The sequence below is a fragment of the Falco peregrinus genome, chromosome 1, assembly GCF_023634155.1.
Source record: "Falco peregrinus isolate bFalPer1 chromosome 1, bFalPer1.pri, whole genome shotgun sequence".
Lineage (NCBI taxonomy): Eukaryota > Metazoa > Chordata > Aves > Falconiformes > Falconidae > Falco > Falco peregrinus.
The window spans coordinates 28,284,473-28,310,481 of NC_073721.1; the positions used below are offsets into that span (position 1 = coordinate 28,284,473).

At 37.9% G+C, this 26,009-nt stretch overlaps 1 protein-coding gene across 1 annotated transcript in view; it reads right to left on the reverse strand.

The window, feature by feature from the left end:
* Positions 1-2,684: 2,684 nt before the first annotated feature.
* The window catches only part of LOC101919725 (gamma-aminobutyric acid receptor subunit pi-like), a 47,267-nt gene continuing 23,942 nt past the window's right edge, over positions 2,685-26,009 (reverse strand). Inside the window, exons 4-10 of the mRNA XM_005238942.4 lie at positions 25,477-25,544; positions 23,865-24,082; positions 23,175-23,257; positions 18,552-18,689; positions 9,945-10,097; positions 8,895-9,088; positions 2,685-3,328 (exon numbers count right to left, since the gene is read on the reverse strand). Coding sequence (XP_005238999.2) covers positions 3,026-3,328; positions 8,895-9,088; positions 9,945-10,097; positions 18,552-18,689; positions 23,175-23,257; positions 23,865-24,082; positions 25,477-25,544 — 1,157 coding nt within the window. The 3' untranslated portion in view covers positions 2,685-3,025. The remainder of the gene's footprint in view (positions 3,329-8,894; positions 9,089-9,944; positions 10,098-18,551; positions 18,690-23,174; positions 23,258-23,864; positions 24,083-25,476; positions 25,545-26,009) is intronic.

Consider the following 26,009-nt stretch of genomic DNA (forward strand, 5'->3'; position numbering starts at 1 on the left):
TGAATCTAAGAAACACATCTCTTGCCAAAGTGGAAAGGTAGCAAGGATTAATACCTTTAAATGTCTAAAATCTCCAAAATTTGTTGTTGTTATATTTAAAGAAATAGTTCAGCAAAGGATTTTACTTTCATAATAACCTTCCATTAAGAAAGACAGTAATACCAAATTGCTTAACAAGGTCATCGATGTTTTTCAAGTCTGCACAATGTTTAGACACCTCTGGGATGGCTGCTAAACCAAAAGACCAGGCTTGCAGGTATTCCACAGAGGAAGGAAAATTACTCCTTGGACTGGCTGCTATTTTCAGGTATGTCAAATGTAGTGCACCCCCTGCTAACAGCGAAACAAACTATGCGAAGGTGCATCACCGGTACCACTACCCCCCTTCACCAGCCTCAGGTCACTAGTTGTACGCCTGCCTCAAGTGGCCTCCAAATACAACAGGACATTTCTGAGTCTGAGAGGGTGTCTGATTAGAAAACATTAAAATCAAAGGAAGAAAAAGAAAGCCATTAAGCAGAAAATGCTGGCAGAAAGTCCAAGGTCTTTCCCCTTTCCTTTGCATGTGGTGTGAAACCCCATTTTCATCGCCACGGCTAGCTTTGAGTGCCCCAGCCTCAGCTTCAGCCCCTGTTCTTAGCGCCAAGACTTCTCCATCTCTAATTTACCTCTGAGTTTTAGCTTTCAATGCACTGCTTGTGAATGCCACTTAGAAGAGTCTTTCCAGCTAACTCCAAGGAATTTGATAGTTTCTGGGGACAATTTTGAATGTTTGAATGGGATAATTTAAAAGCTGTTCTTCATTCTTCATACATGGCACTGAAAATCTGTTCCCCTGTCCCCTGGAGGGAAGATCTTTCACTTACACAGTCATGTCAAACCAAGTTTTGTATTTCAAAATGGTAATTAATGCAGAATTATGCAAAGCAGAATAATAAATAATCTGGCTCTGGAGTCTGTTCTTTCATGAAAACATGGGGGACTTCAGTGTCTAACTCCACTCTACAGTTAGCACACCAGACCCTGTTATCAGTCAATGCACTGTAAATAAAGCTGTCCAGACCTTCAACAGCTTTCTAAAAGAATATTTAAGGTGAATTATTTCCAAGTTAATTAGAAGCTACAAAACTCTAAATTCTTACCTTATGCTTGCAGTAAATGTAAATCCCAAATTCAGTGTTAATGCAACAGGTAACTTGCAACATGTAGATAACTCTTTCAAAAGGTTCAGGATTAATGTAAACTTCAAATTTCAGATAGCAAATACAGAGCTTTACCATATGCCTTCTATGAACTTTATGGGAGCAAGAACTCGAAAGAGATCTCTGAGACCAGTTCTGCACCTCATTTCCAGGAAAAACCTCATAGAACCTGTTCTTGAATAAAAGGTTTAAGGTTAAATCTGCAACAGCAGAATGTTAAACAAAAAATGTTGGGGTTTCTTTTTGCTCGTCCTTAACACAGGCAGTCTTGGTTTGATTCCTTGAATGCCTATGCTTTTATACAAGTGTCAGAAGACCCATAAGGTACCAAAACTCACTAGACTGTTCCAAAAGTTTCATTGCCTCAATAAGCCTTGCAAAAGGCGTTACTGATAACAGTAGAGAAACAAGCTTTCAGTACTCAACCTGTTTAGAAAATAAAGTTATTGAGAGGATTTTATTGACCTAACAATCTTTTACCAGTGTGCAGTGATTTTTATGGATTTTTATAGTTGTGAGCAGGGGAAAATCTAACCCACAGTGGTATTTTGCACTTTTCTTCTTCTTATGTAATGGTGTTCTTTACAGGCAGCACACTGGTAGAAAGGTGTATCAAAGTGTCAGTATCATGGGGGCTTTTTAAGGCATTTCTATGTGGGCAGTGTGTCAGATCATCATAAATGCCAAGGTACAGTCTATAAAAGCACATATACACATTTACACAGATATATATATGTGACCCACACATATATTATGGTCAGGAAAAATTAATAATAAGTGCTTCTAAACTTCCAGATTCCAGTATAAGAAACAGGTTGCTGTATCAATAACTTTTGTAATATTTGACAGTAAAGTAACTGCTCAGAAAGACTATTACGGTTTTTCATCAAGTGTAACTGTTCTTTCATGTGGATCATAATTTCATCTATGTAAAACTTTCCCTTTTTTCAAGAGGTATTGCATATCCAGGGTTTTCTTTTCAGTTCAGGAAGCTTTTTCACCTTTATGTGAAATTCTTAATAGTCAGTGACTCAAGATGAATTTGCTAAACTGAAAATTAAGCATAGCAAACTTTTCCTCTGTATAATAGTCACGCAGGCAGTGGTGACTGAGCAGAATACAGAGTATAAATGGCCATACTCCATTAAGGACTGGCCAACACTTAAGTATGTCCTCACTCAGGAAAAACATCTCTCTGGATCCTAAACCTTTTGGCTCCAGTCCATTTCTATATTCTGCCATTCACTTACTCAGAGCAGCCATTGATGCCCACAGGAGTTCCGTCTAAAGATGCAGGGAAGAGTCTCCATACATATTTGTGACCTTACAAAAAGGAATATATTGTTTGGTTTGTGTTGGTAGCCTATACCTTCAAAGCTATTTCTTGCTGTGAAGCAAAAACACTTCAATCTGCAATTATACAATGTGGAAAATTTACACATTATTGACAAAGCTATAAGGAACTGAATACTGAAAGCATAGCAGGAAAACAACACATCAGTGGTTTAATTTTAAATGTATTCAATGCAGTTCAAAAACAAGTGTAATATACCTCTTATTTTACAAAGTTATCATTAAAATATTAAAAAAGGACTTACTGGCCTTCGATAAATAGTTTAATATGGGATATGCATGCAAATAGGAAAGAGTTTTGGATGACAGTCATTTTAACAGTGGAAAAGTGAGTTGATAAGAAACTTTGTAGAAATGCCTGCAAAGACAGCACGTCCTTTCATATCCCTTTATCCAAATGTAACTTCTTCATTCTTCTGCATCTTCCCCTCCCGTATCCACTTTCTAAACTTTAAACCAATTTTACACATTTAGAAATACAAATAATATACCCAATAAAATACATTAATTATCATGAATGACAATGGGAACGAAAATCTGGCATAGTTGTCTATGTGGTAAGGATTTTTAACATGGAAGCAATCAAAGATACAGAAAAGTCTTTTCATTACTGACATTGGTGAACTACACCCATTGTGTTTACTTGTCTCTCTTTTTCTGTCGATACTGGTTTTGTTTGAATTGATCTTGCTCATATTGTCAGGGGCACTGCAACTATTAGCAACAGCTGCCAGGACTCCATTGCTCTCTTCTTCAGCCTCTTCATCCTCATCCTGATAGGAAACAAACCAGCAGCACTTAAGCACGTGTCTCATTGCCCGTTTACTTTAGAGCTGCAGCAAATAATAGGATTTTTCTTACAACTCCTCCTGTAGCTCACTCCTTGATTTCAAGGGTGAGCACCTGCATGCACCAGACAGCTCCTTTCAGCCTTCAAAGCCTCCATTTACAGGAAAAAAACAATATCTTACTGCAAAAGCTTTTGTAGGACTGTCGAGCAAAGCTGGATTTGTTCAAATATGGCCCACTAAGCTTTACTTAAGACAGCAGCAAATCCATGAAACACACAACTATAAGCTTACTTCTGCTCAGGGAAAATACTGGCAAAGGTCAGTGTCTAGAAAGCAGGTAAAGCAAAGCCCAAATCTGGAGATGGAGGTGGGGAAGCTGCCAGAGCAGCTAGTCAAGCTGGTTGCATCCCAAATCAAGCACCCCAGAATACAAGACACCTTCCTTCTATGCAGTTGGCTGCTCTATTCCTGGTGCTTGGTGATCAAAATCAAGTTACTTAAACCCAAACAACAACAACAAACCACACCAAAGCCCCCTAAAGAAGAGGATCATGAAGAGGGACAAGCACCACAACTAATTCAATACTAAATAGCTCATACTACTTTCTTTCAAGTCCTGAAACCCATGCTTTAAGTTCAAAGTTATAATAAGGTTAAGCGCATTTTTATGTGCTTTATTGCATCAAGACAGCTCTTTAGAGAATGTTGTATAAGCCTTCTGGTGGGTTTTGTTTCTTTGATTAGAAATGGCTCAGAGCCATGAAGTTCATGTATGAAATCTTCACCCTTTGAAGTCAGCGGGTTTTCTGCTACTGACTCAGAGGACACAGGATTAGACATCAGCTGCAGCTTCAGCTCTAAGCACAAACTTTCAAGAAAGTTCTGGGGTATTTGGTTTGGGATATAGCAGAGATACCAGCAGATCCAAGCTACAAAGACTGGCTCCAACTTTGTACCTAAATTAAACCTAAGTTTCTATAGTTGGAGGAAGGGTCATTTTAATTCAGGGAGGTATTCCCATAATTTTAATTTTCTCCTGATGATTTTATTACCTTGCAAATCATACAAGCAAGAAAAGGCTAAAAATATATTTGTGAAATGTAGAATGCAGAATCTCTTTCCTCTGACCAATTTGCTTTTTCCATTTGCATCATGAGAAGAAACAGATTAGACAAGGACAAACTTTAGAAAAGTTAAGCTGTCCAGCCCTTTGGGTAGCCACATAAAAAGCTCATTTAGAACTACCCCAGCTATTAAAGTCAAAAAAGCTCATTAAGCCACCTGAATGATCTTCATGCCAGTGCAGAATTGCTCTTCTGCCCAGGGTACTTGTAGATGGCACAGTTCCTGAGCCTGTCTTCATCTAAAATTAGTAATGTCCTTGAAAATTAAAACGGAGTCTGGACAATGTCCTCAGACTGCTGTGAAGCAGTGAAGCAGAACAGATGGAGCTAGAAAAAGGGATTATTACTACTTTTCACTTTTCGGTTGCCAAAAAATCCAGTATATTTTATTTGAGAGATAAACGTAGCTCAACACGTAGTTCAAAAAATACACTGACTACAAAACTTTGCTTATCCTCCACCGAGCCTCCCACAGCCACATGAGAATTTTGAAAACAAAGGCCAGGACAAAAATCTGCCTATAAAGCATTAAGAGGATCAATCCATAAAGTTCCAGTCTGAACCTTAAACAATCCCCAGGGCAGCGCTAAACCTCAAACCTGGAGTTTTACTCGGGGCCTAACTCTGTTACAGATTCCTAGCTCTTCTGCTTGAAAATATTTGGGCAGCTGAGGGAAGCACTGGCGATGGCAGAAGGGCCTTTGTCAGCAGCGCCCGGCACTTGAAACAAGGCATCCAAGCGACAGCCTAACGCATGCACTCAGCGCTTCAAAAGTTAAAGAAACCTGTCAGAAGAATCCCGACATTTTTTTCCCCTGCTCTCATCTTTTAGAAGGGGAAGGAAGAGCAAAACAACATCTATACTTCAAAAATGGCAGGATTTGGGGCATTACTCAGTGTAGGATAGGAGTCTGTATGTCTCTCAGGTAGGGCTGGCTACTGAATTAGTTTTACTGCAGAGCATGAAAGGACATGGCATATGTGCCATTTTTCTTTTCACACTACTGCATGTGAAGAATTTGCAGAAGGCTGATGCTTTATTAGGCTGTTCTTAACTCCTTTCTACTCCCCAAAAGGCAGTTGTTACTTAAGCAGAAAATACCATGCACAGTTCATATGTACTTGAGCCTGCCTGCGGTGTTACAAAGCGGGGGTCTTGTAGAAAAGAGATGATTTTACAGCGAAAGTGCTGTATCACATTGCTTGAAATGGAGAAAGCTAGTCTAGAAGAGAACCACAACCGCTAGTTTATAAAAAAAACTTATAAACTGGGACTATCAAGGGACTTTTCCAGCTTGCTATGGAGAACTCAATGTGATGAAAGACTGGGCTGATTTATATTAAAAAAAAAAAAAAATTGCATTGCAAGTGTTCAACCGTGGCTCTGACTTCAAATGTCATGCTAAATTTTCGCAGGATTTGAGCTGTCCAGTGAGAAAATGGCAGCTGACACTAAGAAGGGCTCTGTTTGGGTGCCAAATTGGTAGCATTCAGGAAAGGTACATCACCTGAAAAGTACTGTATATGGCACCTGCTGCAGTGGCTGCTGCTTATACTAACTGAAGTGTTTGCTGACACCTAACAGCCAACAGAATTGAGGAAAATTGTCACTTCTATTGAATAATAAAGATGCTTAGAATTAAAAATATTTCAGCCTAGTGTCACACACCTGGAGCTTATGCGGTGTTCATAAAGCCTTCACGATGCTTGCACAGAAATGTTGCGCAGGCTGAACGCTGCCTTTGCAACCTTATTTCCAGGTTTTGAGTTTTTCTTCTGACCAAAAGGGAGATGTTTAGGTGAAGTCCAAGGAGGAGTTCTCTGTTTTATCAAAGGACACAATTCACACCTTTGTATAAAAGAGAAGGATTATGGAGAAGCACCCTCTCCATTTAGGCGGTGTGTTATGCAGTTGATGTGAATGGCACATTTTGCCTGACCTTCCTCGCAGCCAGTGATTCCTCTGATTTTGCCATTAGCTTGAAGGCTGTCTCTGTGGGTTCTGGTTCACATGTTGTGAGGCTTAAAAGTGCAAGAGTGTGGATATGATGAGCTCTTTCACCAGTTTATATCTTAAACTAGAGATCCCAAGGGCTTCAAAGGGACCTGATGCGCCAGTGCACAACTGCTTTAAACAGCAAACCAGAAAGAAAACCAGTACAACTAATTACTATACAAGGCAGAGGGTTACATTTTCATTTCACTTCCTACATTCATTTACATAATTCTGAGTGCAAATTTTGTATCAGCTCACATATGGGAATAACAAACTGGGAAGTGAGATTTCCAATTAACCTGTGTCCACAGCAGAATACGATAATGAGAACACCACATTTATGGTGACGATACTCACAGTAATTGTTAAGTACCTGCTAGACAGTGACACGAGATTTTGGCTGGTACTTCTGTCCTTGTGATGTGTTTATTTTTATAGTGAGAAATGAGAAATACAAGTCAGGTGTGCTCTCCATGGCACTCTGCTACTAAGCGGTGCTTGTCCTTGACTACGGTAGGAAAAGGACATGATAGGCATTTTCCATATTCTACGGAGTCTTGACTTGATCTAGGACCAACCAATGGCCCCTTCCCTTATATGCCTGTGTTTGTGGGGGCAAGAAGTGAGCTGGACTGGCTTGCTTACTCCTGATGCACAGCAGAAGGCACGAAACATGCCTGAAGTGACAGAGCAATCTTTTCAGCCACTAAGTCCATCATGAAACTGTATCTGAAGTCTTTCTTCCTTCCTCAGTTTAGGGCTGTACCTCCACTCACTTCCATGCACATCTTTCAAGTCTACAAGTTCCCATGTCTGCCCCATCTGCAAGCACTAGTACATGTGCTCCAGATGAAAGGGAATCTGACACAGGTAGGTGACAGCAAGGGCAGTCCTAAGTGCCTTTCACATCCAGAGATGCTTAATCATCCAAGCACTGAAACACTTTACTTTCTTACCCAAACTTCCAAAAAGCTTTTTTTTTTTTTTTCCTGCTCTATGAGCAAAATGACAACCACTTACCTCACAAGATGGATATGCTCAGAGGGAATTGTCACTGATGCTTCCTTGCCAAGAAAAATTACTTTCAGGCTTTCCACTCAAATTCTCATTCAAAATGAGTGTTTGCCCGTTTGCAGACATTCTCCTGTTAGACATCACCTTTTAAAACCCACTGACTGGCTCAAGTTTGGGTCTGGTTTTTAGTCCGTCTCCACACACCTAGATCTAATGACAGTCCTGAGCTGAACAGAACCTGTCTCTCATCCAAACAGCCAAAAGTCTATATTAGCTGTTGAACTATCTAAGCATGAAAAAAAATACATCTTGGCTGATCTTCACTGTTTTTAAGGTTCTCTGCTTGAACTCAGTATCATTTATTGAGCCTAGCAAGGAGCTTTGCTTAGGCATTTATGATGCTCTGTTCTAATTTGGCTTAAATAGGTAACAATCTTTCTTACTCTAGCCATTTATGCCTACAGCACACAACCAGACTTCTTCCTGCTTTTTTTTTTTTCCTGTTGTTCTCACTTTCCACATTTTACTTCTTTCTATTCATCCAGAATTGTCATAAGCTGCTTAATATTTTCTTTTCTATGATGCATATTAGATTCAGTTCCATAATTAAAAGCTGGAGGACAATCAGCTTCCAACTTCCTTGTGATTTCTTTTTCACTGCTTATGAAAGCCATGCTAAACACTGGAGATGGAAGATGTGACAAAACTTCTTCATGAACCTGTCCTGATTATTTCAGCAAGAACAACCACCAGACTCAAAAATGCCTATGTTGATTTGATCCCTTTTTAAGTATATTTCACAGTATTTCTGAGCTGTGATAAGCTCATTAGGGCAGCAGAAAGAGCTGCTATAATAATAATGCAGAATTGAAAGTGAATGCCAGCCTGACCTTCAGCTGCAGCTGCTGAAAGAGAAGGTACAAGCAGAAGGCTATAGGGATCTCATACACCTAATCCATGAAGCTATCTGCTAGTAAACTGACTCATGTTCAATGTATGTGCAGCAGAAGGTTTCATAAACGGAATGTATTAAAATCTTTTCTTTTTTGTGATTTTGCAATAAGATCAAGTGACTGAGCTCCATCTAATTTTTGAACTGCAAATAAGAGTATGCCATTGCTGAGGAGATAAGTGCCTGTGATATTTTTGTGATATGTCTAGCACATTGATAAATGGTCATAAAGCATGTGCCAAAAGAAAGAATTTGTGGAAGTATGATGCAGTTTGTTTGATCTCTTTCAAAAAGTTATAGGCATACAAATAATTTTTTCTGTCTCTCAAGGTTATTCTTACTCTTACTCTAAAATAGAAACTTCCTTAAATACATTTACCATTAGTGCTAAGATAATTCATTCTCTTTAGCAGGTATAATTGAAGTCTGTTTTGTAGAACAACAATCAAAGAATTAGAATACCTTTGGAAGTTCCTTTGAACCGAGTCGATGCAGAGCGCAGAAATGAGCCACAGCATACTCTAACAGTGCTCCAAAGATGAAACTGAAGCAGATACCAAGGTACACATCAATTGCCTTAATAAAACAATTAGCATTTGGAAGTGAAGTCCTGGCTCCCATCATCAATGTTGTCATAGTAAGGACTGTGGTAACACCTGTGGAATGCAAAAATACAAGCTCTGATAAAACATGGATAGCAATGAGGGCCTTTGCTGCAAGACAGTTTTTCTGGGCTCTGTGCACTCCTAGTGTGCCACAGCATTTAATGTGTCATGTCTTGAAAAGCAGACTTTCAAATGACCTTGTGATTCTGAAATTAAATGCTTAAAAACACACTCATGAAAAATGTTTGCAAAGCTGAGAACACTGCAAATTAAAACAAGAGAGATTTTGGTGTTATAGGATGTATGTTTATGCTTAACACATTATTATTGCAAGATTATGCAAATGTTCCCTTTAAAACATTCAGTTATCATTTTGCTCGCTGCAGTTGCCCACTGGCCTGGTTTGATGTGAAATCTTTCTTTCTTCCCTATTCTGTAGGAGTGTTTTCCCACCCCACCTGCAGTCTGATCAGAACTGATTTGCATGCTTTCCCTTTCAGAATATCCTTTATTTGAAATTAATTATATTTAATCTCTTATAATTCTCTTATTATTCATGTGTTAATTAGTATGTATCTTTAGACCTCACAAAAGCCTCACAATTCTGTCTGTGCATGCCATGTGTTTGAATATATTGAAATTATTTCCAAAATGACTGCATTTATTCCTTTGCTTTCAACAGCCTCCCCTGCCTCCAAGTCTCCTGTAGGTCCCCGAGATGTTTTCTTAGTTAATGAATAGCAAGGCTTTAAGGGGAAACTGCATGATGTACTGTAGATAGCAAACCAGAAAAGTAATTCCGTAAAACTCAGAAGTATTTGCAACTTCTGGAAATGGATGCCATGTACGTGCAATAAAGAAAGCATCTTAATGATCCAGCTCTAGGTTTGGTTTATCAGCTTCTCACCTATGCAGATTCTGGCTGGAACTGATGACTGGCTTATCCAAAATGATACCCAGGAGAGCACAACAAGTAGGATTGATGGTACATATGTCTCTAGTATGAAATACAAGATGTTCCTCTTGAGTTCAAAGTGAAACACTAGTTTTGGGTAACGTCCTGCGGAAAGAGGAGGGAAAAAATATTGTGAAGGTGCAATTCATAAGAAGTTTTTAAATTATCAACCTGTATTACAATGCAGCAAAAGCTTAAAAACAAGCTTGAAAAAAATTTAACACAATGAAGAAAAATTCTTTCATGAAGACTAAAGTGAACTGAAGAAAAAATACAAAATATATAGCACCCAGTCACCGTATCCAGAGTTCCATTACAGACACCTTGAATTGGAAATTCACTGAGGAAGAGAGAAGGAAAAGATAAATCTATCAACATGCAAAATGGATGTTTCATTATATAACACAAGACAAAGAAATCTGCAATTTTATTAATAGCTGTGGCCAATCCTTAAGAACGTATAAGCCACCATATAAGCTAGCATAACAATTGTAATGTCATGAAGTTAGCATGGGTCCTTACCTTTAACTGCCTCACATATCTGGTTTATTTTCTTTTTCATTTACTATTGCTCAAGATGTGGATCAAAGCTATCGTCTCTGATACTGCTGATCTACCTCTTATATTCCACTTAAAAATAAGCAATATCTTTGCATCTTCACTGTCTGTTTTTTCTATAAATTAGTGCATTACTTGTGTTGTTCTGAGCGGTGTCACTCTTTGTGACATAAATTATTTGCTTCTAAGTGAGCAATTTCCAGAACAAAAATAGAGAATTGGTTTTCATAAGGGGACAGAACACTGAATTTGTTGACAGCAAAGCCTGAATTTGTTATCCAGCTCACTAACTGAGCAAGATTTGGCTGTTAGAGCAACACAAGAGCAGGATCTGATACTAGTCCAATGGATCATAGTAAGGAAAAAGCTTGCTTTTTGCTAGCTTAATGTGCAGAAAAGACTTCTTATTCTGAAGTTCCAAATTCAAAATTAAGTGTTAAAGTGTTTAACAATATTTGTTTAACAATATTCACACCAGAATATCAGTGAGAGAATAATGTTTGAATATGCTGTGGTCAGATAGCTTTGGCTTCATCTATTTTAATCCAACAAATGATGATCTCCAGGACCTATGTTTGTTTCCAGTGCTGCATGGTGTGAGTCAGGACAGAACTACAGAATCGTGAATGCACTTTAGCAACAACAATATATGCACAGGCACTTGGGCGTTCCTCTGGTTCAGTCTTAGAGCTTGTCTTTAAGAAGGAAAATTCTGAAATAGCCAACACAGAGCCGTACAGCTGTACCCACTCCTTATTAGTGCCCTACAACTCTACCTCCATTCACCTTAGTATTAAAGTCAAGTATGTACATGGGAAGTTAGTTCAACATCTCAAACTTGAAAGTCACGCTTTGCCACTTTGCTGCAATTTCCAAGTGTAGACAAGCCCTTTAAACGTTCCTGGGTTCTTTTGTGTTATTTTTCCTGATGCCAGAAGTTTCTGAAGTAATGTGAACAACAAAGAGAAATAGAGATGAACAGCTTATAGTTGAGCATCTTTTGGGGGAACAAAGAAAAGGCATTTCTCCAACCTTAAGGCTTTTTGCTTGCCAGAATCCAAAGACACATCATGGACATGATAATAATAGTGTCAGCATTTCTCCAAAGAGTTCAGAAGAGCTTTTATAATGGAAATTTTGAAGCAGCCTATATATAGAATTCATATGAGCTCCTCTTGAAATAAACTGAAGGAAGAAGTAGTCAAGAAAAAATATGCAATGCATACTTATCAGGCTAAAGAAACGAGCAATGGGAAAAAATGAAGATAGGGAAATATTACAGTCCTTTTTTCATCTACATTCCATAAGTACCAAAAGTTATCATCTTTAGAAAGAAACAGGCTTATTACTCCTATTACATGAGCTGCATATGAGATAGTAATGCCTTTGACTCGCACATCTGAGGCTGGGTGCCATCAGTCAGATCAGAAGTGAAACAAGTCCATGTAATCCTAGTCCTGGTTTTACTGGAGTTAAGTACAGCTCAAGTTAACTCTTCAAAACCGACAAGTTTGCCCCTTGCTCGAGTCTAATGCAAATATTTCATTGTTGGCAAAAGTGAAAAGATGCTTCTTCATTGAGGTTTCTGGCTCATGATGGAGGTTACCTCAGTGTGTGACCGCTGTGATTTAAATTTGATAACATGATTGAAATTATCTCTGTGCAGATAGCTAACTGCAGCAAAGGCATAGCGGTAGCACTTACCGCAGTGTCAAATTCCTGTGTTCAGATGAGTCTGAACCTAAATGACTTTCAGTATATATACTTTAAATCCACCAGAAGGTGAGGTATTCTGCTTAGATCACCCCACAGAGAAAGAAGATTAAGTGAGTTACTTGAGCTTTATAGAATTTACTAGAGGGCAGAGGTACAAAACCAGACACTAGCTCTACTTTTAAATGAAGAACAAATCTGGATGGCAGACTGTAGTCGGCACACCTACTCCAACTCTCACTACTGTTAAAAAAAAAAAAAGATAGAGAAAGAAAATTAAAATAAGAGTAGCCTAGAAAGTAAAAAGAGGTGAAAGAGATAAAATTTCAGTTGGTTCCAGCTGATTACTTTTGTTTCAGTACCATAAAAATTGTAACGTCACAGACTACCAGTGGTGGAGCAGGCGCAGGCCTGGGCCTAAGGCAGGAAAAGCTTGTTTAATCCTCTTTATAACTTGCCTTCAAGGTTTGACTTTTGGCTTACTAAAAACAATATTCTAATCTACAGCACTGCCTATCTGACGCTTCTATAGATCTTGCCATAATACCAATGATTTTATTGACACCGACTACTGCTGCACTGCCTGAGAAATAGATTAAACCTAAACAAACATGTTTCCATATCACCCTAGGTCATTCATCTTTTTATTATCCCACTTTCCCTATGGCATCTGTTCCCGGCTGATGGCAGAAGCTGCATCCCTGCTGCCTTCTGACCAGTGGATGGTCACAGCAGAGGCACCTATAGGAAGGACTGATGCCCTACAAATGCTGTCAGTGGTTCTTTAACTTCCACTCTAACATTACAGGATGGGAGAATCTTCCCCACAGTTAATCCCTGTGGGCTTGCTAATGAATTCTATGCCAGTAAAAGACTGCTCCACATCACTCTTTATGTAAGAAGCACTTTGGCGTCCTGCACAGGAGTGTGCGGTCAGGCACAAAGAGCACATTCTTCTCTACCATGAAATATGTATGATAACCCCTTGGGTGCCAGCTAAAATGTGTGACGTCTCACACAAGCACATTGGTATAACCCTACCAATGCATCATTTTCTTCTCTTCTCGCACCTTCTAAGGTCACAGTACAGGAAAGCTTACAATAGAATATTACTGCCTTAACTATGCACTGAAAACGTAGCTTTCAGTATGCAAATTCTTATTGCTTGTTTACAACAAACATACGCATGAAGGAACGACTAGCATCCCTAGTTTTACCCAACAAATAAATTGTGCAACTGCAATGCAATTCTCTGACTGATGTAGGATGCTAAGGATGTCAATATATATGATTAATATGTTATTACACCTCCTTTGTCCCTCCCTGAGAAAACAATCTTCTGTTCTTCATGGTCAGAACCTTATGAACTACCTCTTTTCCTACTTCTTCAGAGCTGAATCAAAGGAAAGGAAAGATCAGGCCAGGCTTCTCAATGTGTGTTTCATTTTCACAAAACTGCTTCACAGAAACTAAGTTTGAAATTCAAATTTCCTAAGAATGAAATAAAACCTTTCATGTAGTGTTTCTGTGTATATGTATTTATCTATTTAGCTTACCTGTAAAAAAACCACAAAAAAATCTGTGTATTTCTGTCTCTACAACAAGAAACTTCCCAGAAGTTAACAAAAAAATGCCTCTTCCTAATATCCTTGATATTCATTTCATTCATTGCATTTCCATATGTTTTCAAGTTACCATAACTTTCTGAATACATTTTCCAAAACTGTTTTCTTTCTAAACTGTTCTACATTGCAGAAGAGTCACAAAAACAATTGATGCTGAAAAGTTTTCTATCATAACTCAAGTGGAAAACCTTGTTTACAAAGAACGATTACATGAGCTCAGATAGGCCAGCGGAACATAACATGGTAACAGATATATATGCATGTCGTTGCTTTAATCATAGATGAGGCTGACCAAAGACTCAGCAGATAAGATTATGCTGAATATGGGTTTGAGATTGTTTGTAACCCCTGTAAGGCAAAGATGATGTTCTCAGAAATAACAGTTGGAGAGTAATTACAGTTTATAAAAGAACTGATAGGGGGAATGAAAGAAGCTACTCAGTGTACCGTATCTCAAAAAAGAAGAATATAAAATCCTAGAAAACTTTGATTGTTAATTAATAAGCCTCCTAAGCCTTGGGAAACTGCTGATGGACCCATAGGACAAAGCAAGGTAACGCCTCTGTTTTGAGAGAAAGAGACTGTGACTGATGAATATCCACTCTGTGTAAGAGTATGTTATATTTATAAACTCTTATACACCCTTTATAGTCTACATATACTTTCTATACTTTCTGATTTTAAGATCACTAATTATAAATGACAGCAACCCATCACTGGCTTAGCCATGACCTCCCACCTGAGAAGCCAACAATGCAGGGTGGCCAGTGGCCAGCAGTTTCAGCACAGCACAACCAAACAAAGTCTGACAAGGCCTCCAATCCAAGGAGGCTAAAGCAGGATTTGTGATAGACACCAAAACCCTGGCAGTGACTGCAGACAAGAAACAGCAGCCAGCCCCCTTTGCAGTCTTTTTCAAGAGGGCAAACATTTTGCCTTTGTGCATCAAGGAGCGGAGACTGACTTTTTATGCTTCTGTGTCTTCTTTCCCTCTGTTCTGTCAAAATAACACCACCTTAATATGCCATTTTGCTGACTTCACAGTCTTCTAAGCGGGGAAGTGCACGGAGAGCCTTGACTGCCTGACATAACTCTCCCTGCCGGGCTTAAGCCGAAGGCACAGCAGCCAAGCAGAGCGCAGCAAGCTGAGCCTTCTCATTCCTGCCACTGCCGGAGGCTCAGCAGGGGGGTTGCAGTACTGATAACAAGACTCAAGGAAAGCTGCCAGCCAGAAGAAAAGCTACCAACAGCCAATTAGGCTCAAGTATTAAATGATGGTTTTGCTTCTTTCTCCAATCAAAAATGTTAATTGAGATTAATTAGCTATCACTTGCTGTGAAAATGGAAGCATTTATTGAGTGGGAACACATGGGGTCTGTCCTGTGCCCAGTACTGCTCACTAGCAAACATAAAGACACACCAACTGTCTTTTAAGAGAGGATTGTCAGCTGTTCTTCCATTGAAGAACAGGATTAGACTTCAAAAATATTTCAAAACCAGCCTGAATAAGACACAATGCAACAAAAGCAAGTACAAAGTCCTACACTCAGATTGGAATTACTAGCTCCCCAAACAGAGCGCGGGAACCATGTGGCTACAGGACAATAGTGGAAGTGGAGTACTAGAAAGAATCACAAGCTGAGCAAAGTCAAAAACTTACAAAAACTTTCTGCAAGAAAAGCAAGTATCACGTTTGGATTGGATATGAATACTGGAATGGATAAAGATGAACAGTAAAACTTAATAAAACCTTCCCTCCCTGGAGGATACCTGATGGAAACAAGGTACCTGGTTTTGGGTGCTGCACATCAGCAAAGACATGAGAAATTGAATGGGAGAACAGCAGCAAAGACAGAAGATCTAGAAAACTGGTTATACGAATTAAAAAGGGGAAGATTGCTGGTCTGAGAAAAGAGATATATCTGTCTTGAAATACTGAAAGGGCTGCTGGAAAACAGCAAAAAAAATGTCTTCCATGTCTGCATAATAGGTTTGAAATGCAGCAAAGGAGATCAAGATTAGACATGAGGAAAATATGCATGTAATAACGACCAAGAAAAAAAAATCATCTAGGGAGCTTGTGAAGCAGACACTTTGGAGATTTGTCTAACTGACTCCTAGAAACATCTGTCAGGAAGTAGGCTGTAGATACAGATGACCTCGCCTTGCAACATGAGTAGATTAAATGAATTCTTAAAGCGTATTCCAGCCTTAGTACTATGATTATTTACACAAAAAGCAAAACTAACAGTCCTTCATTGCTTTTATGTTTTTCCAATAAGAAAAGCAAGCTTTTATATCACTATTTATTACTCTGAGAACGCAGGTGGTGTTGGCTAGACAGATAAAATAAAAACCCAGCGCCCACTGATGCAGATACACTCTTGGACCCCAAAACTATGTATCAGTGTATGTAGAACAAGGACTATAGTTAAATACATGTTGAAAGTGGTCCTATAAATTTATTTACCCATGTCCAACATGAAATTGGTCTGTACCAAAACAAAATCGACACCAAACCCCAGCCAGCAATCTAGCTAACATTATTCAAAGTACTTACTATTACGTGATTACAATAATGTGATTGCTATTATGTGATACATGCTGTTCTATAAACAAGATTAATCTACAGTGTCCTTTTCTTAAATTTACTGAAGTTATTTATGCAGGAATTTTGCCGACTGCGTTTTAAATTTGGCTCTGTCAGTGGCTGTACGTGAGCTTGGGCTTTGCATTGTACAATATTTCACTTGCACAGCAGCTGTAGTGTCTGTTCAAGTTCACAGAGTATCAAATCCTGATTGCTTTTTTTGCTGTTAGGAAATACTACACACAGTTCTTTGCTATTTTTAGCTTTACCCTTTTGAATTGTAACCATTATAAATAACTTACTTTAACGTAACTCTTCTTCATAAAATACTTTCAGATATCTATTAATGGTGTTAAGGAAATGGGAAGCATCATTCTTCATTTTGAAATTTATTACATAGTTCCATAATCTGGTTGCTTTTTCTTTTAATATGGGCTACAGTAGGCACTGCTTTCCTAAAAAGGAATCTGTAGAAAATAGCAACTAAAACATAATGAGTCAATAGAAAATTAAGAGGATTGTGAGGTTTCATTTTAAAAATACTGCATAGCACTTGATAACATGGCTTTCTTGAACACAGGCATTGAAACAAGCAGGTGTAGGAAATTTTAATCAAATTAAGTTGCATGTGTTAAAATGTATAATTAAAAGTGGCTTTTGACTTTATACATATGATTCCTGCCAACATACAGGGAGCAAGACATCCTTGTTTACTGAAAAGGGCACAGTTCATTTGATCATGCCTTTTTAGTTGTAATTGGAAATTGGGTTTAGACTATTTGGTAAAAATAATAATATAACTTTTTGGCTTTTGAGTCTGGATTCTTTGATAGAAGGTGGTAAGAATTAAACAGGTTTCCTCTTCTTCTTTCCTGTATGGTGAACGGGTCCTAATACCCTCTGGGCAGAACAGTAGTAAAGGATTAGTCTCCTTTGATTGAACCCGATGATACTTACCCTGAAGCTGTAAAGAGGAGGAAGGCAAGCAGATGTCGTTTATGTAAGTAGCAAGATAGTTTGTGATGCTGGAGCCTGCTAGTATGTATTTCTATATCCATTTACAGAACTTTGACTTTTAGCCTGAATTAATATCTGAAATTAGATCATAGTTTCCCTGTGTTGAATTATTAAAGCAGAAAAACCCAACAATGGACTAGAGAAACTGTATTTCTGTGGCTCAGAACTAGTAACATGTCCTCTGGTGAAACTACAGCTTTGAAGGATGTGTGTGTCTTCATTTAAAGATCACCCTTTCAGTTGGCATGTTGACTTGAACAGAAGAGAAACTGAGTACACAGTGAAGAGCAGCAATGAAGGACCTAAGAGTAACTCAAAGTGCACAAAGCAGGTTTGGCAGGTCTTGAACTCTCTGAAAGCCCTTTCTAAGTCTCTGCAAAATAAACAGGAGCAGATTTTCCTGAGATTAAGTCCTGCAGTTAAAGGAAACTTTCTACAGCAGTTTCCTAAGATCAGCAGAAAAGCAGGTCTGTGGAAATGCTTCTGGCCCCTCCTTGGGCAGGGGAACCTCAGGGTGGGCAGTCTGTCCTCTGCTGACAATGAAGAGCAACTCCTAGAAGTACTAGCCACGAAACCCAACTCCTTGCAGTTGTTAAAGCACCCAGCATACTCACAGAAGTTTCTGTAGCTGAATAGAGGCTTTTGACTTGCCTAAAAAAGCCAGAGCGGCTGTTTCCAGGCAGGCTGACAAGGTGTTCTGAGCTGGGTACCCAGGGTCCCTGGTCACTCTCCATTTTATATGCCCAATTTACAGCCTGCTCTTCCTTCACAAGAGCTCTCCCTGTCATTACACAGAAGTAGTACCTCTCTTGTTTATCATTCTTTTCAGATAATGCACGGCCTCCAAGAAAACACCCAATAATTCCCAACCTTTACGTTAGCTGGGTCCCTGATGCTAGCATCTGGAAAAGTATTTATTGTTTAAAGAACATAACCTAGTAGAAAACCGAAACAGTCACCCTAACAGAACGCAATGTGCTCAGCTTTTCAATGTTGCTCTGTTTCCAGACCCATACTCCAAATTGTACCTAGAAAGCGTTATAAGGTTACTTTTACCTGTCTCATATACTGCTTCAGATACGGAGGTGAAGTGGTCTTCTACTGTGTATTGTGCCAGCCGGAGCGTGTCCAGACCTCGAACTGAATCATTTCCTCTAGTCCAATAAAACATGACATCATTGATGTTATAACCCCCTGTAGTGATACACAAGCCAACAAAAGTGTTTATTTTACACAATAATTAATTTGCATTGAGCACACTTATGGTTCAGCTGTTTCTTATTTATCTGGCTGAAAGAACAATTGGACATAAACAATGATGGGGTTTGGCAGAATGTAATGTCTGTTTGCAACAAAACTCCCAATAACATGCAAAGTCTTGTAATTTAAAAGCTGAGAGTTTTTTGGAGGTGGTCTTTTTTGTATCTTTTATTCTAGTATAGACAAACTAATAAAAGAGAGTAGTACCACATGGTATTCTAAAAGCAAAAGCTATTAAGCTTTAAAGAAATACAGCTTCTACAAATTACAGTACTGCCAGCATTTGGACTAAACTCTAAGCATGCCCTTTGTTGCATCCCAGGATGCTGTTTCTCACGGCAGCACATTTGGTCCTTATTCCCATGGCAACGAAGGGATGAGGAGAGCAGCAGGGCTGCTGCACACTGGCGCTATGCTCTGAGCTGGCCTTGGGTCCTCACTTGGGACCACACTTTGGCTTAGGAGATTGGATGCTTCTCAAGGACACCAGCTTAGATGCTGATGTTTCTGCAGGCTCAGTGTGGCACGCTTCAGAGGCCCCAGAAGATTTCCTTTTAACCTTCGAGTAGTAATCAGGAGCTGGGATTGAGTACAAGTCATCTATCAGAAGGCAGCTGTATTTTGCACACACTTGTCAATATGCAGCACAATCATAGCTAAAATACCTCTGTAGCTTTTTCCCATTATATTAAAAGGTAGGCAATTTTCAGACTACCGTATATGATTAAGATTATGTTAATGTAATTTACATGTTAACAGGGAGTATTTGAACATCTTTTCCTTTAGCTTACTTAGTTCAATCATTCTTGTGTTTGACAGACTTATATTGTGCAAGTTAATAGCTAAGCTTAGGGGACAGAAACATGAGCAGATGACTATTTTTAGTACTTCAGTCAATTGTAAGTAAATTACAGTGAGACAATAATGCAATACATTGCACAGGGGTATAGGGCGCAAAAAGAACAAAGCTCTAGAATCACAAAAAAAGAGATGCATTAAAATAAAAAGAGCATTTTAATACTTTTAAGTTAATGGCTTTGTTTCTTGCCATGACAAAACATAACAATTTCCTACAGCCATTTAATGTAGGAAAAACAGGAGTTCAGAAATTTCATTTCAAGGAAACTGTGCTGATTACCTATTAAAATGCCAATTTCACCTGGAAATTCTTTCCCTGATCATTCTTTCAATGTAAAATTTGTTTTCACTATACTGGCAGTTTTCTGAAGATGTACCATGACCAGGAATCTCTGGTCATGTTATCACATATACAGCAATTGAAGCCAAAACACTGCTGCGTCAAAAGACTAAGCCAAAACCAGGCCCATCCAAGCTAAGCTCTTGACTCCCTAAAATCACATGCTGGGAAATTTCCCGGATTTGAGAGACGAAAAATAAAAGTAACATTTCCTAGAAACAAATGATTGCTTTGTCCTCCGTCAAAACAGAGGTTCATAGAAGCAGTTTTTACGTGTGACTCCAGGCATAGATTCAGTTTACTTTCCTTCACTATAAATGAACTGCAGATATTTGAATAAAGCCTAAAGAACTAGAGAGTACCACAGTAAATTCTTATTTATTTTTACAAGATATTCAGTTTTCCAAGGTGTGTGAGATGGAAGTTCTTGATGCCCAGATGGGTGATAACAAGAATAACTCCAAATGAATTGTTTTGTTTTAATAGAATCATTTTTTTTCCAAAGTATTTTCATTGGCTGAACAATTAGTAGGTTTTGGTGATCCTTTCTATGAAATTCTTTGAAAATACTAATTCCAAAACTCTATTTGTGAAGAATTTTCATGGGGAGAGTCTTCCCAAGAGCCAGTAAAGTGAAATAGTACAGTGCTCCCTCTATGCAAAGTTACTCTTTATTCAGGGGATTAATATTTTACTAATTATAGACAGTATAAAAAAATTTAGAGACAAAAATCCTTAAGCCATGTCATTTGGCTTTTACAAGTAATCTCTACTCTCTTTACATTAAACTGAGTTTCCATTCTAACTAATACCTCAAGCCCAAAAATGTCTCATTCCTGTACTTTGCTGATACAGTACAAGCAGCTAATGTCAACAGGGTTAACTACAGGAATAGAAAATTTGGGATTAAACATTCATAATACTTAATACAAATGAGTTTCTTTACCTTTCTGTTGCTAATTTTAATTTCCCCTGATTGTCAAGCACAACTTAAGTGCCTTCATATGGCTCTTCACTGAAAAAATGCTAAAGGACAAGTTCAGAAAGGAAATAATATTTCAGATGGGCCCAAGACATGAATATGTATTTGGGCTGGAGGCCTGTGTGGGAGGAAAAAAAATGAGGAAAAAAGCTTTCAGCCCAGCGTGAACAAATGGTGGTGTTCCCTACCACATGGCAGGGAGCATGAGCCCCCAGGCAGCACCAGCCAAGCCAGGAGCCCTCCAAGTCCCAAAATGTCACATCTGCCATACCAACAGAGACTCAGAGTGGCAATTCTCTGTCTCCTAACATCTGCCAGTACTGCCTTCTGGTGTTGCTATAATGGGGGTGCAGGGAACAACAGACATTTTGGCTGAAATGTATTTTGCCATGTAGAAAGTATAAGTCAATTAAGGTTATTAACTAGTAACAGCAGAGCAGCACATTGTAAAGGCCACTCCGGATGCTTTACCACGTAAAGCCATTACTTGGTAATACCATGTCGTGTTTGTCTTTACATTAGTAATCACTTAATAGAAGGCGTAACACTGTTTCAGCTCAAATATTTGCTATATATTTTACATTCTATTCAAAAACATCAGTATCTGTGTGGATGTGTATGGATGCTTGCATTCACTATTTTAATTCCAGGTAATGGTATTTGCAAGCAGTATTCCAGGATGATCTCATTATTCGTCTATAAACTAACATAGCTTATCTCATGAGGGAACACCATTTCCAGTGTACCCAAAAGTACCTATAGTGCACAGAAGAAAAAGGGCCACAGCTAAAGGCATGTTCTTTCCTTTTTTATTTATTGCTTCTAGCTGCTTTCCTCAAAGCTAAACACCAATGTCATGGGAACATTTGTTAGGACATTACTATGTTTTCCCCTTGGACAGGAGACACATGTGCTGTTGAAAAAGCAGATGGAATCATTCTGAAAAATGCTTAATTATATAGGGATTTTTCCTTTTTTAAATCCTGTTAAATAAATTTTAAGTTCCTGTGGGACACATTTCATTTTGGAACTAGAGAAAATACTAAATGACTCATTAGGCAATGCTGTTGATGTAAATCCATATACATTTATTTACCAATATGCTCTTCCAAAGAGAAATAAGTTAGAGAAATCCAAATTCTAATTCAGTTCACTATTTGTTAAACAGATCTTACAAAACTGCTGATTCTAGAGGGACTCCTGTGTGAGGAAGGTTTTTGGGTTGATTTCCTCTGTGTTTCTGTCTAAAGTGAAATTTTGCAGCAATCTTCTAATTGGTCATGAGCAACAAGAGATAAAGAACACACACACACGCCTGAAATGCTAAGGACTAAAACCTGACAAGTACTGAAAAACCTTCCAAAAGATTATGAATATGTATTAACATATATATGAACATATAGTTTCATCTTACAGAATTGTTACTTTTTGCATGGGATAACGTAAAAGGGTATTTTGAGAGAGAGTTGTCATGTGAATAATAGCAAAAATTTAACTATAAACATGCACATTTGGATACTTATAAAGTGATCATGTCTGTAAAGTATTAGAGAGCAAACTTTTCACTAAAATTATGAAGACATTCATTGATAAAATGAGAATGTATAAAGGTACATTTAGTCTTGGTCCATCAATTGATGGCATTTTTTTCCCAGGGCACTGGCACAGAGACATTTAAATAAGTCACAGTAGGATCTGTATACAGCCATTTGAAAGCAAACTGTCTATGCAATTAACTTTTTTCAATATGAAAAAGTTAATTAAATATGAAATCTATGCCTTACAAATAGCCTTATTCTAATTTCTTTCTTTCTTAAAGGAATTGTACCTCGGGGGGAGTGGGGGGTGGGGGTGGTGAGCATGGAAATATATACTATCTGAAAAAGAAAAAAAAAAAATCTCAGCTATGATGGAAAATGTCTGCTAACAGACCTCCCCCTGAAGAGCAACAGAATAACTGCAGGATGCACTGCAAAATCAAACCTATGATAATCTCCTGAGATTTTGTTTAATATTAACAGCATGGCAGCATTTCAGTACTGCCACACTATATTCAGTGATGCCTCATGCATTTATCTTTGCATACAGATACTATTGTTATTCAACAGGGACTGGTCAGGTACTGTCCCTTGGCTTTTTGAAAATTCCAGCCTCTTCAATAATAATATTTAACAGCCCTTAAAATAGATCACAGATATTCTTCTAGCTGTATAAAAATAGCAAAGATTAAGTGTCTTACAGCTTTCCAGTTGCAAAGTACACATCTGCTTATCCATCGGGTATTTGGTCAGATCCATGCTGCATGCAACAGTTGTGGTGATCCTTGAACAAAAGCAAGCCATACATTTTTATTGAACTAATATTTGCAGGCAAATATCTATTGCAAGGAAAAAAAAAAATCTAATATTTACTGGTATCTAGTGTGGAAGAGTAATAGCATCCCAAACAGGAAACCATTCCAGAATAACCAAGTTTAGTGGCAGTATGAAAAAGATCCCCCTTACTGCTTCTTCACTTACTGTCTGCATTTTCCTTTATTGATATTTTGCAACATATTTCACAATTTTTTTTATATTTATCAAAATCTATTAGAAGGGATAGTCTGCAATAAATAATCCAAATCAGTCATCACAGCTTGCTTTCCTTTGTGGTGTCTTCATTGCAAAACAAGAATGGCAACATGTGATTCCTGTATTTGCTCTACATGAAAGCAGAAGGGTCTATTTAGGGACAAAAAGGAGCCTGATTATGAAATTTAAGAATTTCATCATATTGGTCAATAATATTATATATTCATAACACTACAAGACCATGCATATTCTACTTTTACAAACAGACCAGTTTCTTAAGCATAAAATCATGCTAACCCAGAAAGTTCAAAACGTAAGTAGAAGCCAAACATAAAGGCTATTATGTGGTATATACATACCGTAGAGCATACAAGATTGTTCCATTAGGGTATATTCTTATAAGACGATTCTCGACAGTGATATCATGAAGAAAAGACTTTTTTGAATCAACTATGAAGGTATCCGGTACCCAAAGCATTTCCACAAGCCGGCCATCTAAGCTTAAACTCTTATTACCATCAAAACAAAGTCTCTCATCAGTCCATCGCTGCCTTAGAAATATGGTAGCCGTGTAGTCCTGAAAGAGAAAAAACAAATTTATCACACAGACCAAACCTGTATTAGATTCTGTTTTACAAAAGCGTATGGAAACAGTTGTTGGGCACAAACAGCTTGTGTGTGACTCTCCATGTCCCATTCCCAAATGCTTGCACTCTGACAGCAGTTGTACTGGCTCTTGTACTGCCAAATTTTCCAGCACTTTATGTGAGGTTATCATTAAGAAATATTATCTTGAGTAGATTTTGGTTTTACAGTCATTGGAATTTTACAGTATAAACTGATGGCCTAAGTCTGGGGCTATAAATCAGCTGAAGTCATCTAGAGCTTTGTAAGCAGATAATCTGGCTCTGTAAATCTTTAAACTTTAGAATGCTTGTATAAGTGGTTGCAAACATCATTTTGATTACAAACTACTACAAAAAAATGCACTTTAAGAAAACTTTGGAAAAAATGTATAAACTCAGAAAAAGAAGTTAGTGAAATAGGAAGGGAATCATCATTTTTAGCACAATTTATTCTTTCAGTATCACAAGGGAAACAGCGGTGCCAAATTTATCAAGACCTTGTATATAACTCTCCACCCAAATCATCTTCAGTTCAGATATGCCTTGTAGTCTTACATAAAAACGTACTATTTCTTAGCAACTTTTTAATCAACTTTAGCTTTTATGGTATGTTTTTATCAGCATGAGAAGTTCATCTTAAGTTCTAACCTTAGTTTCCCCTTTCTAATACTAGCCAATACTTACTAGGAGCTGAGGGATTCTAATACTCAATTCCTGTGGAAGCCTCAGTAATTAAATGGTGAGGTACTTGTTGTATATATATGTACACATTATATATATACACACACACTTTCCAATACTGAATATCTGATTAATGGATTTTGCCTTTTATTTCTATGTACCAATGGAGTATCTTTAATTAGAAAAAGTATACTCCACTTCATACTTTGCTCAAAAATAAATAAAAAATTAATGAAACAGCTGGAATAAATTAATGTGTAACAGTAAAAGAGGAAAACAAGCAGAGTTCAGCTGTGTCTAATCTCAAGGAAAGAGATTAGTGGTGGTTTCAAAGTCATGTGAATATATCTTTCATTTTCTGAGATGCATAAAGATTTAGACATTTCATCTGGCAGATAAATACTGTTCTATATGCCTTTCATTAAGATTAATAGTCAGTAGCAAATTTCTGTTTGTGTCTGTGAGACATGTGATTTGCATCTACATTTCTATACTTATTCTAGTGCTATAACCGCTGTCTGTAGTGAAAAAAAAAATTCCATCTCCTAACACGTATCGATTGCACAAGAAGAAAAGCCTCAAAGTCACACTGCCAGCAGATGTAAACACAAGACATTAGCTTATCAACAAGCAAAACAAAAAAAGATTGCAAAAGCTACAATACCATATTTATTTCTGATATTGTATCAATGCTTGCAATATCCAGACTCATTCCAACTGACACAGGACCATCTGCAAAAAAGAGAAAGTCAGAATCTAGCACAGAGTTCTTAAATACTCAGTGTTCAGGAGAACTGGCTAGAAAATTTTCCACAACATAATCCACTTGTTTCCAAATGTTTAGTATCTTTTTAAAAGGAAGTATTCCTCAAACTTAGCTTATGAAAGAATTTTAACAATTTCATAACCAAAATATAATACTTCTAGATTAACAGTATCTTGGTTTTAATAAACATGCTTTATTTCCTAAATACTTCCTGATTTATATAATTATTTTTTTTTTATTTCCAGAAAAGAGTGCTGGGAAAATTGTTGCACAATAAGGTGCAGAAGGCACAATCCCCATGGTACATCACACCCTTCTGCTCTGAGGTGCAAAGCACTGGAAAGAATTCTTCCAGTTGCAACATCTGGTCCATCAAATGTTGGTGAACTAAGGAGTTGCACCTGGTAATGTCATATGGTTAATATCAAGAT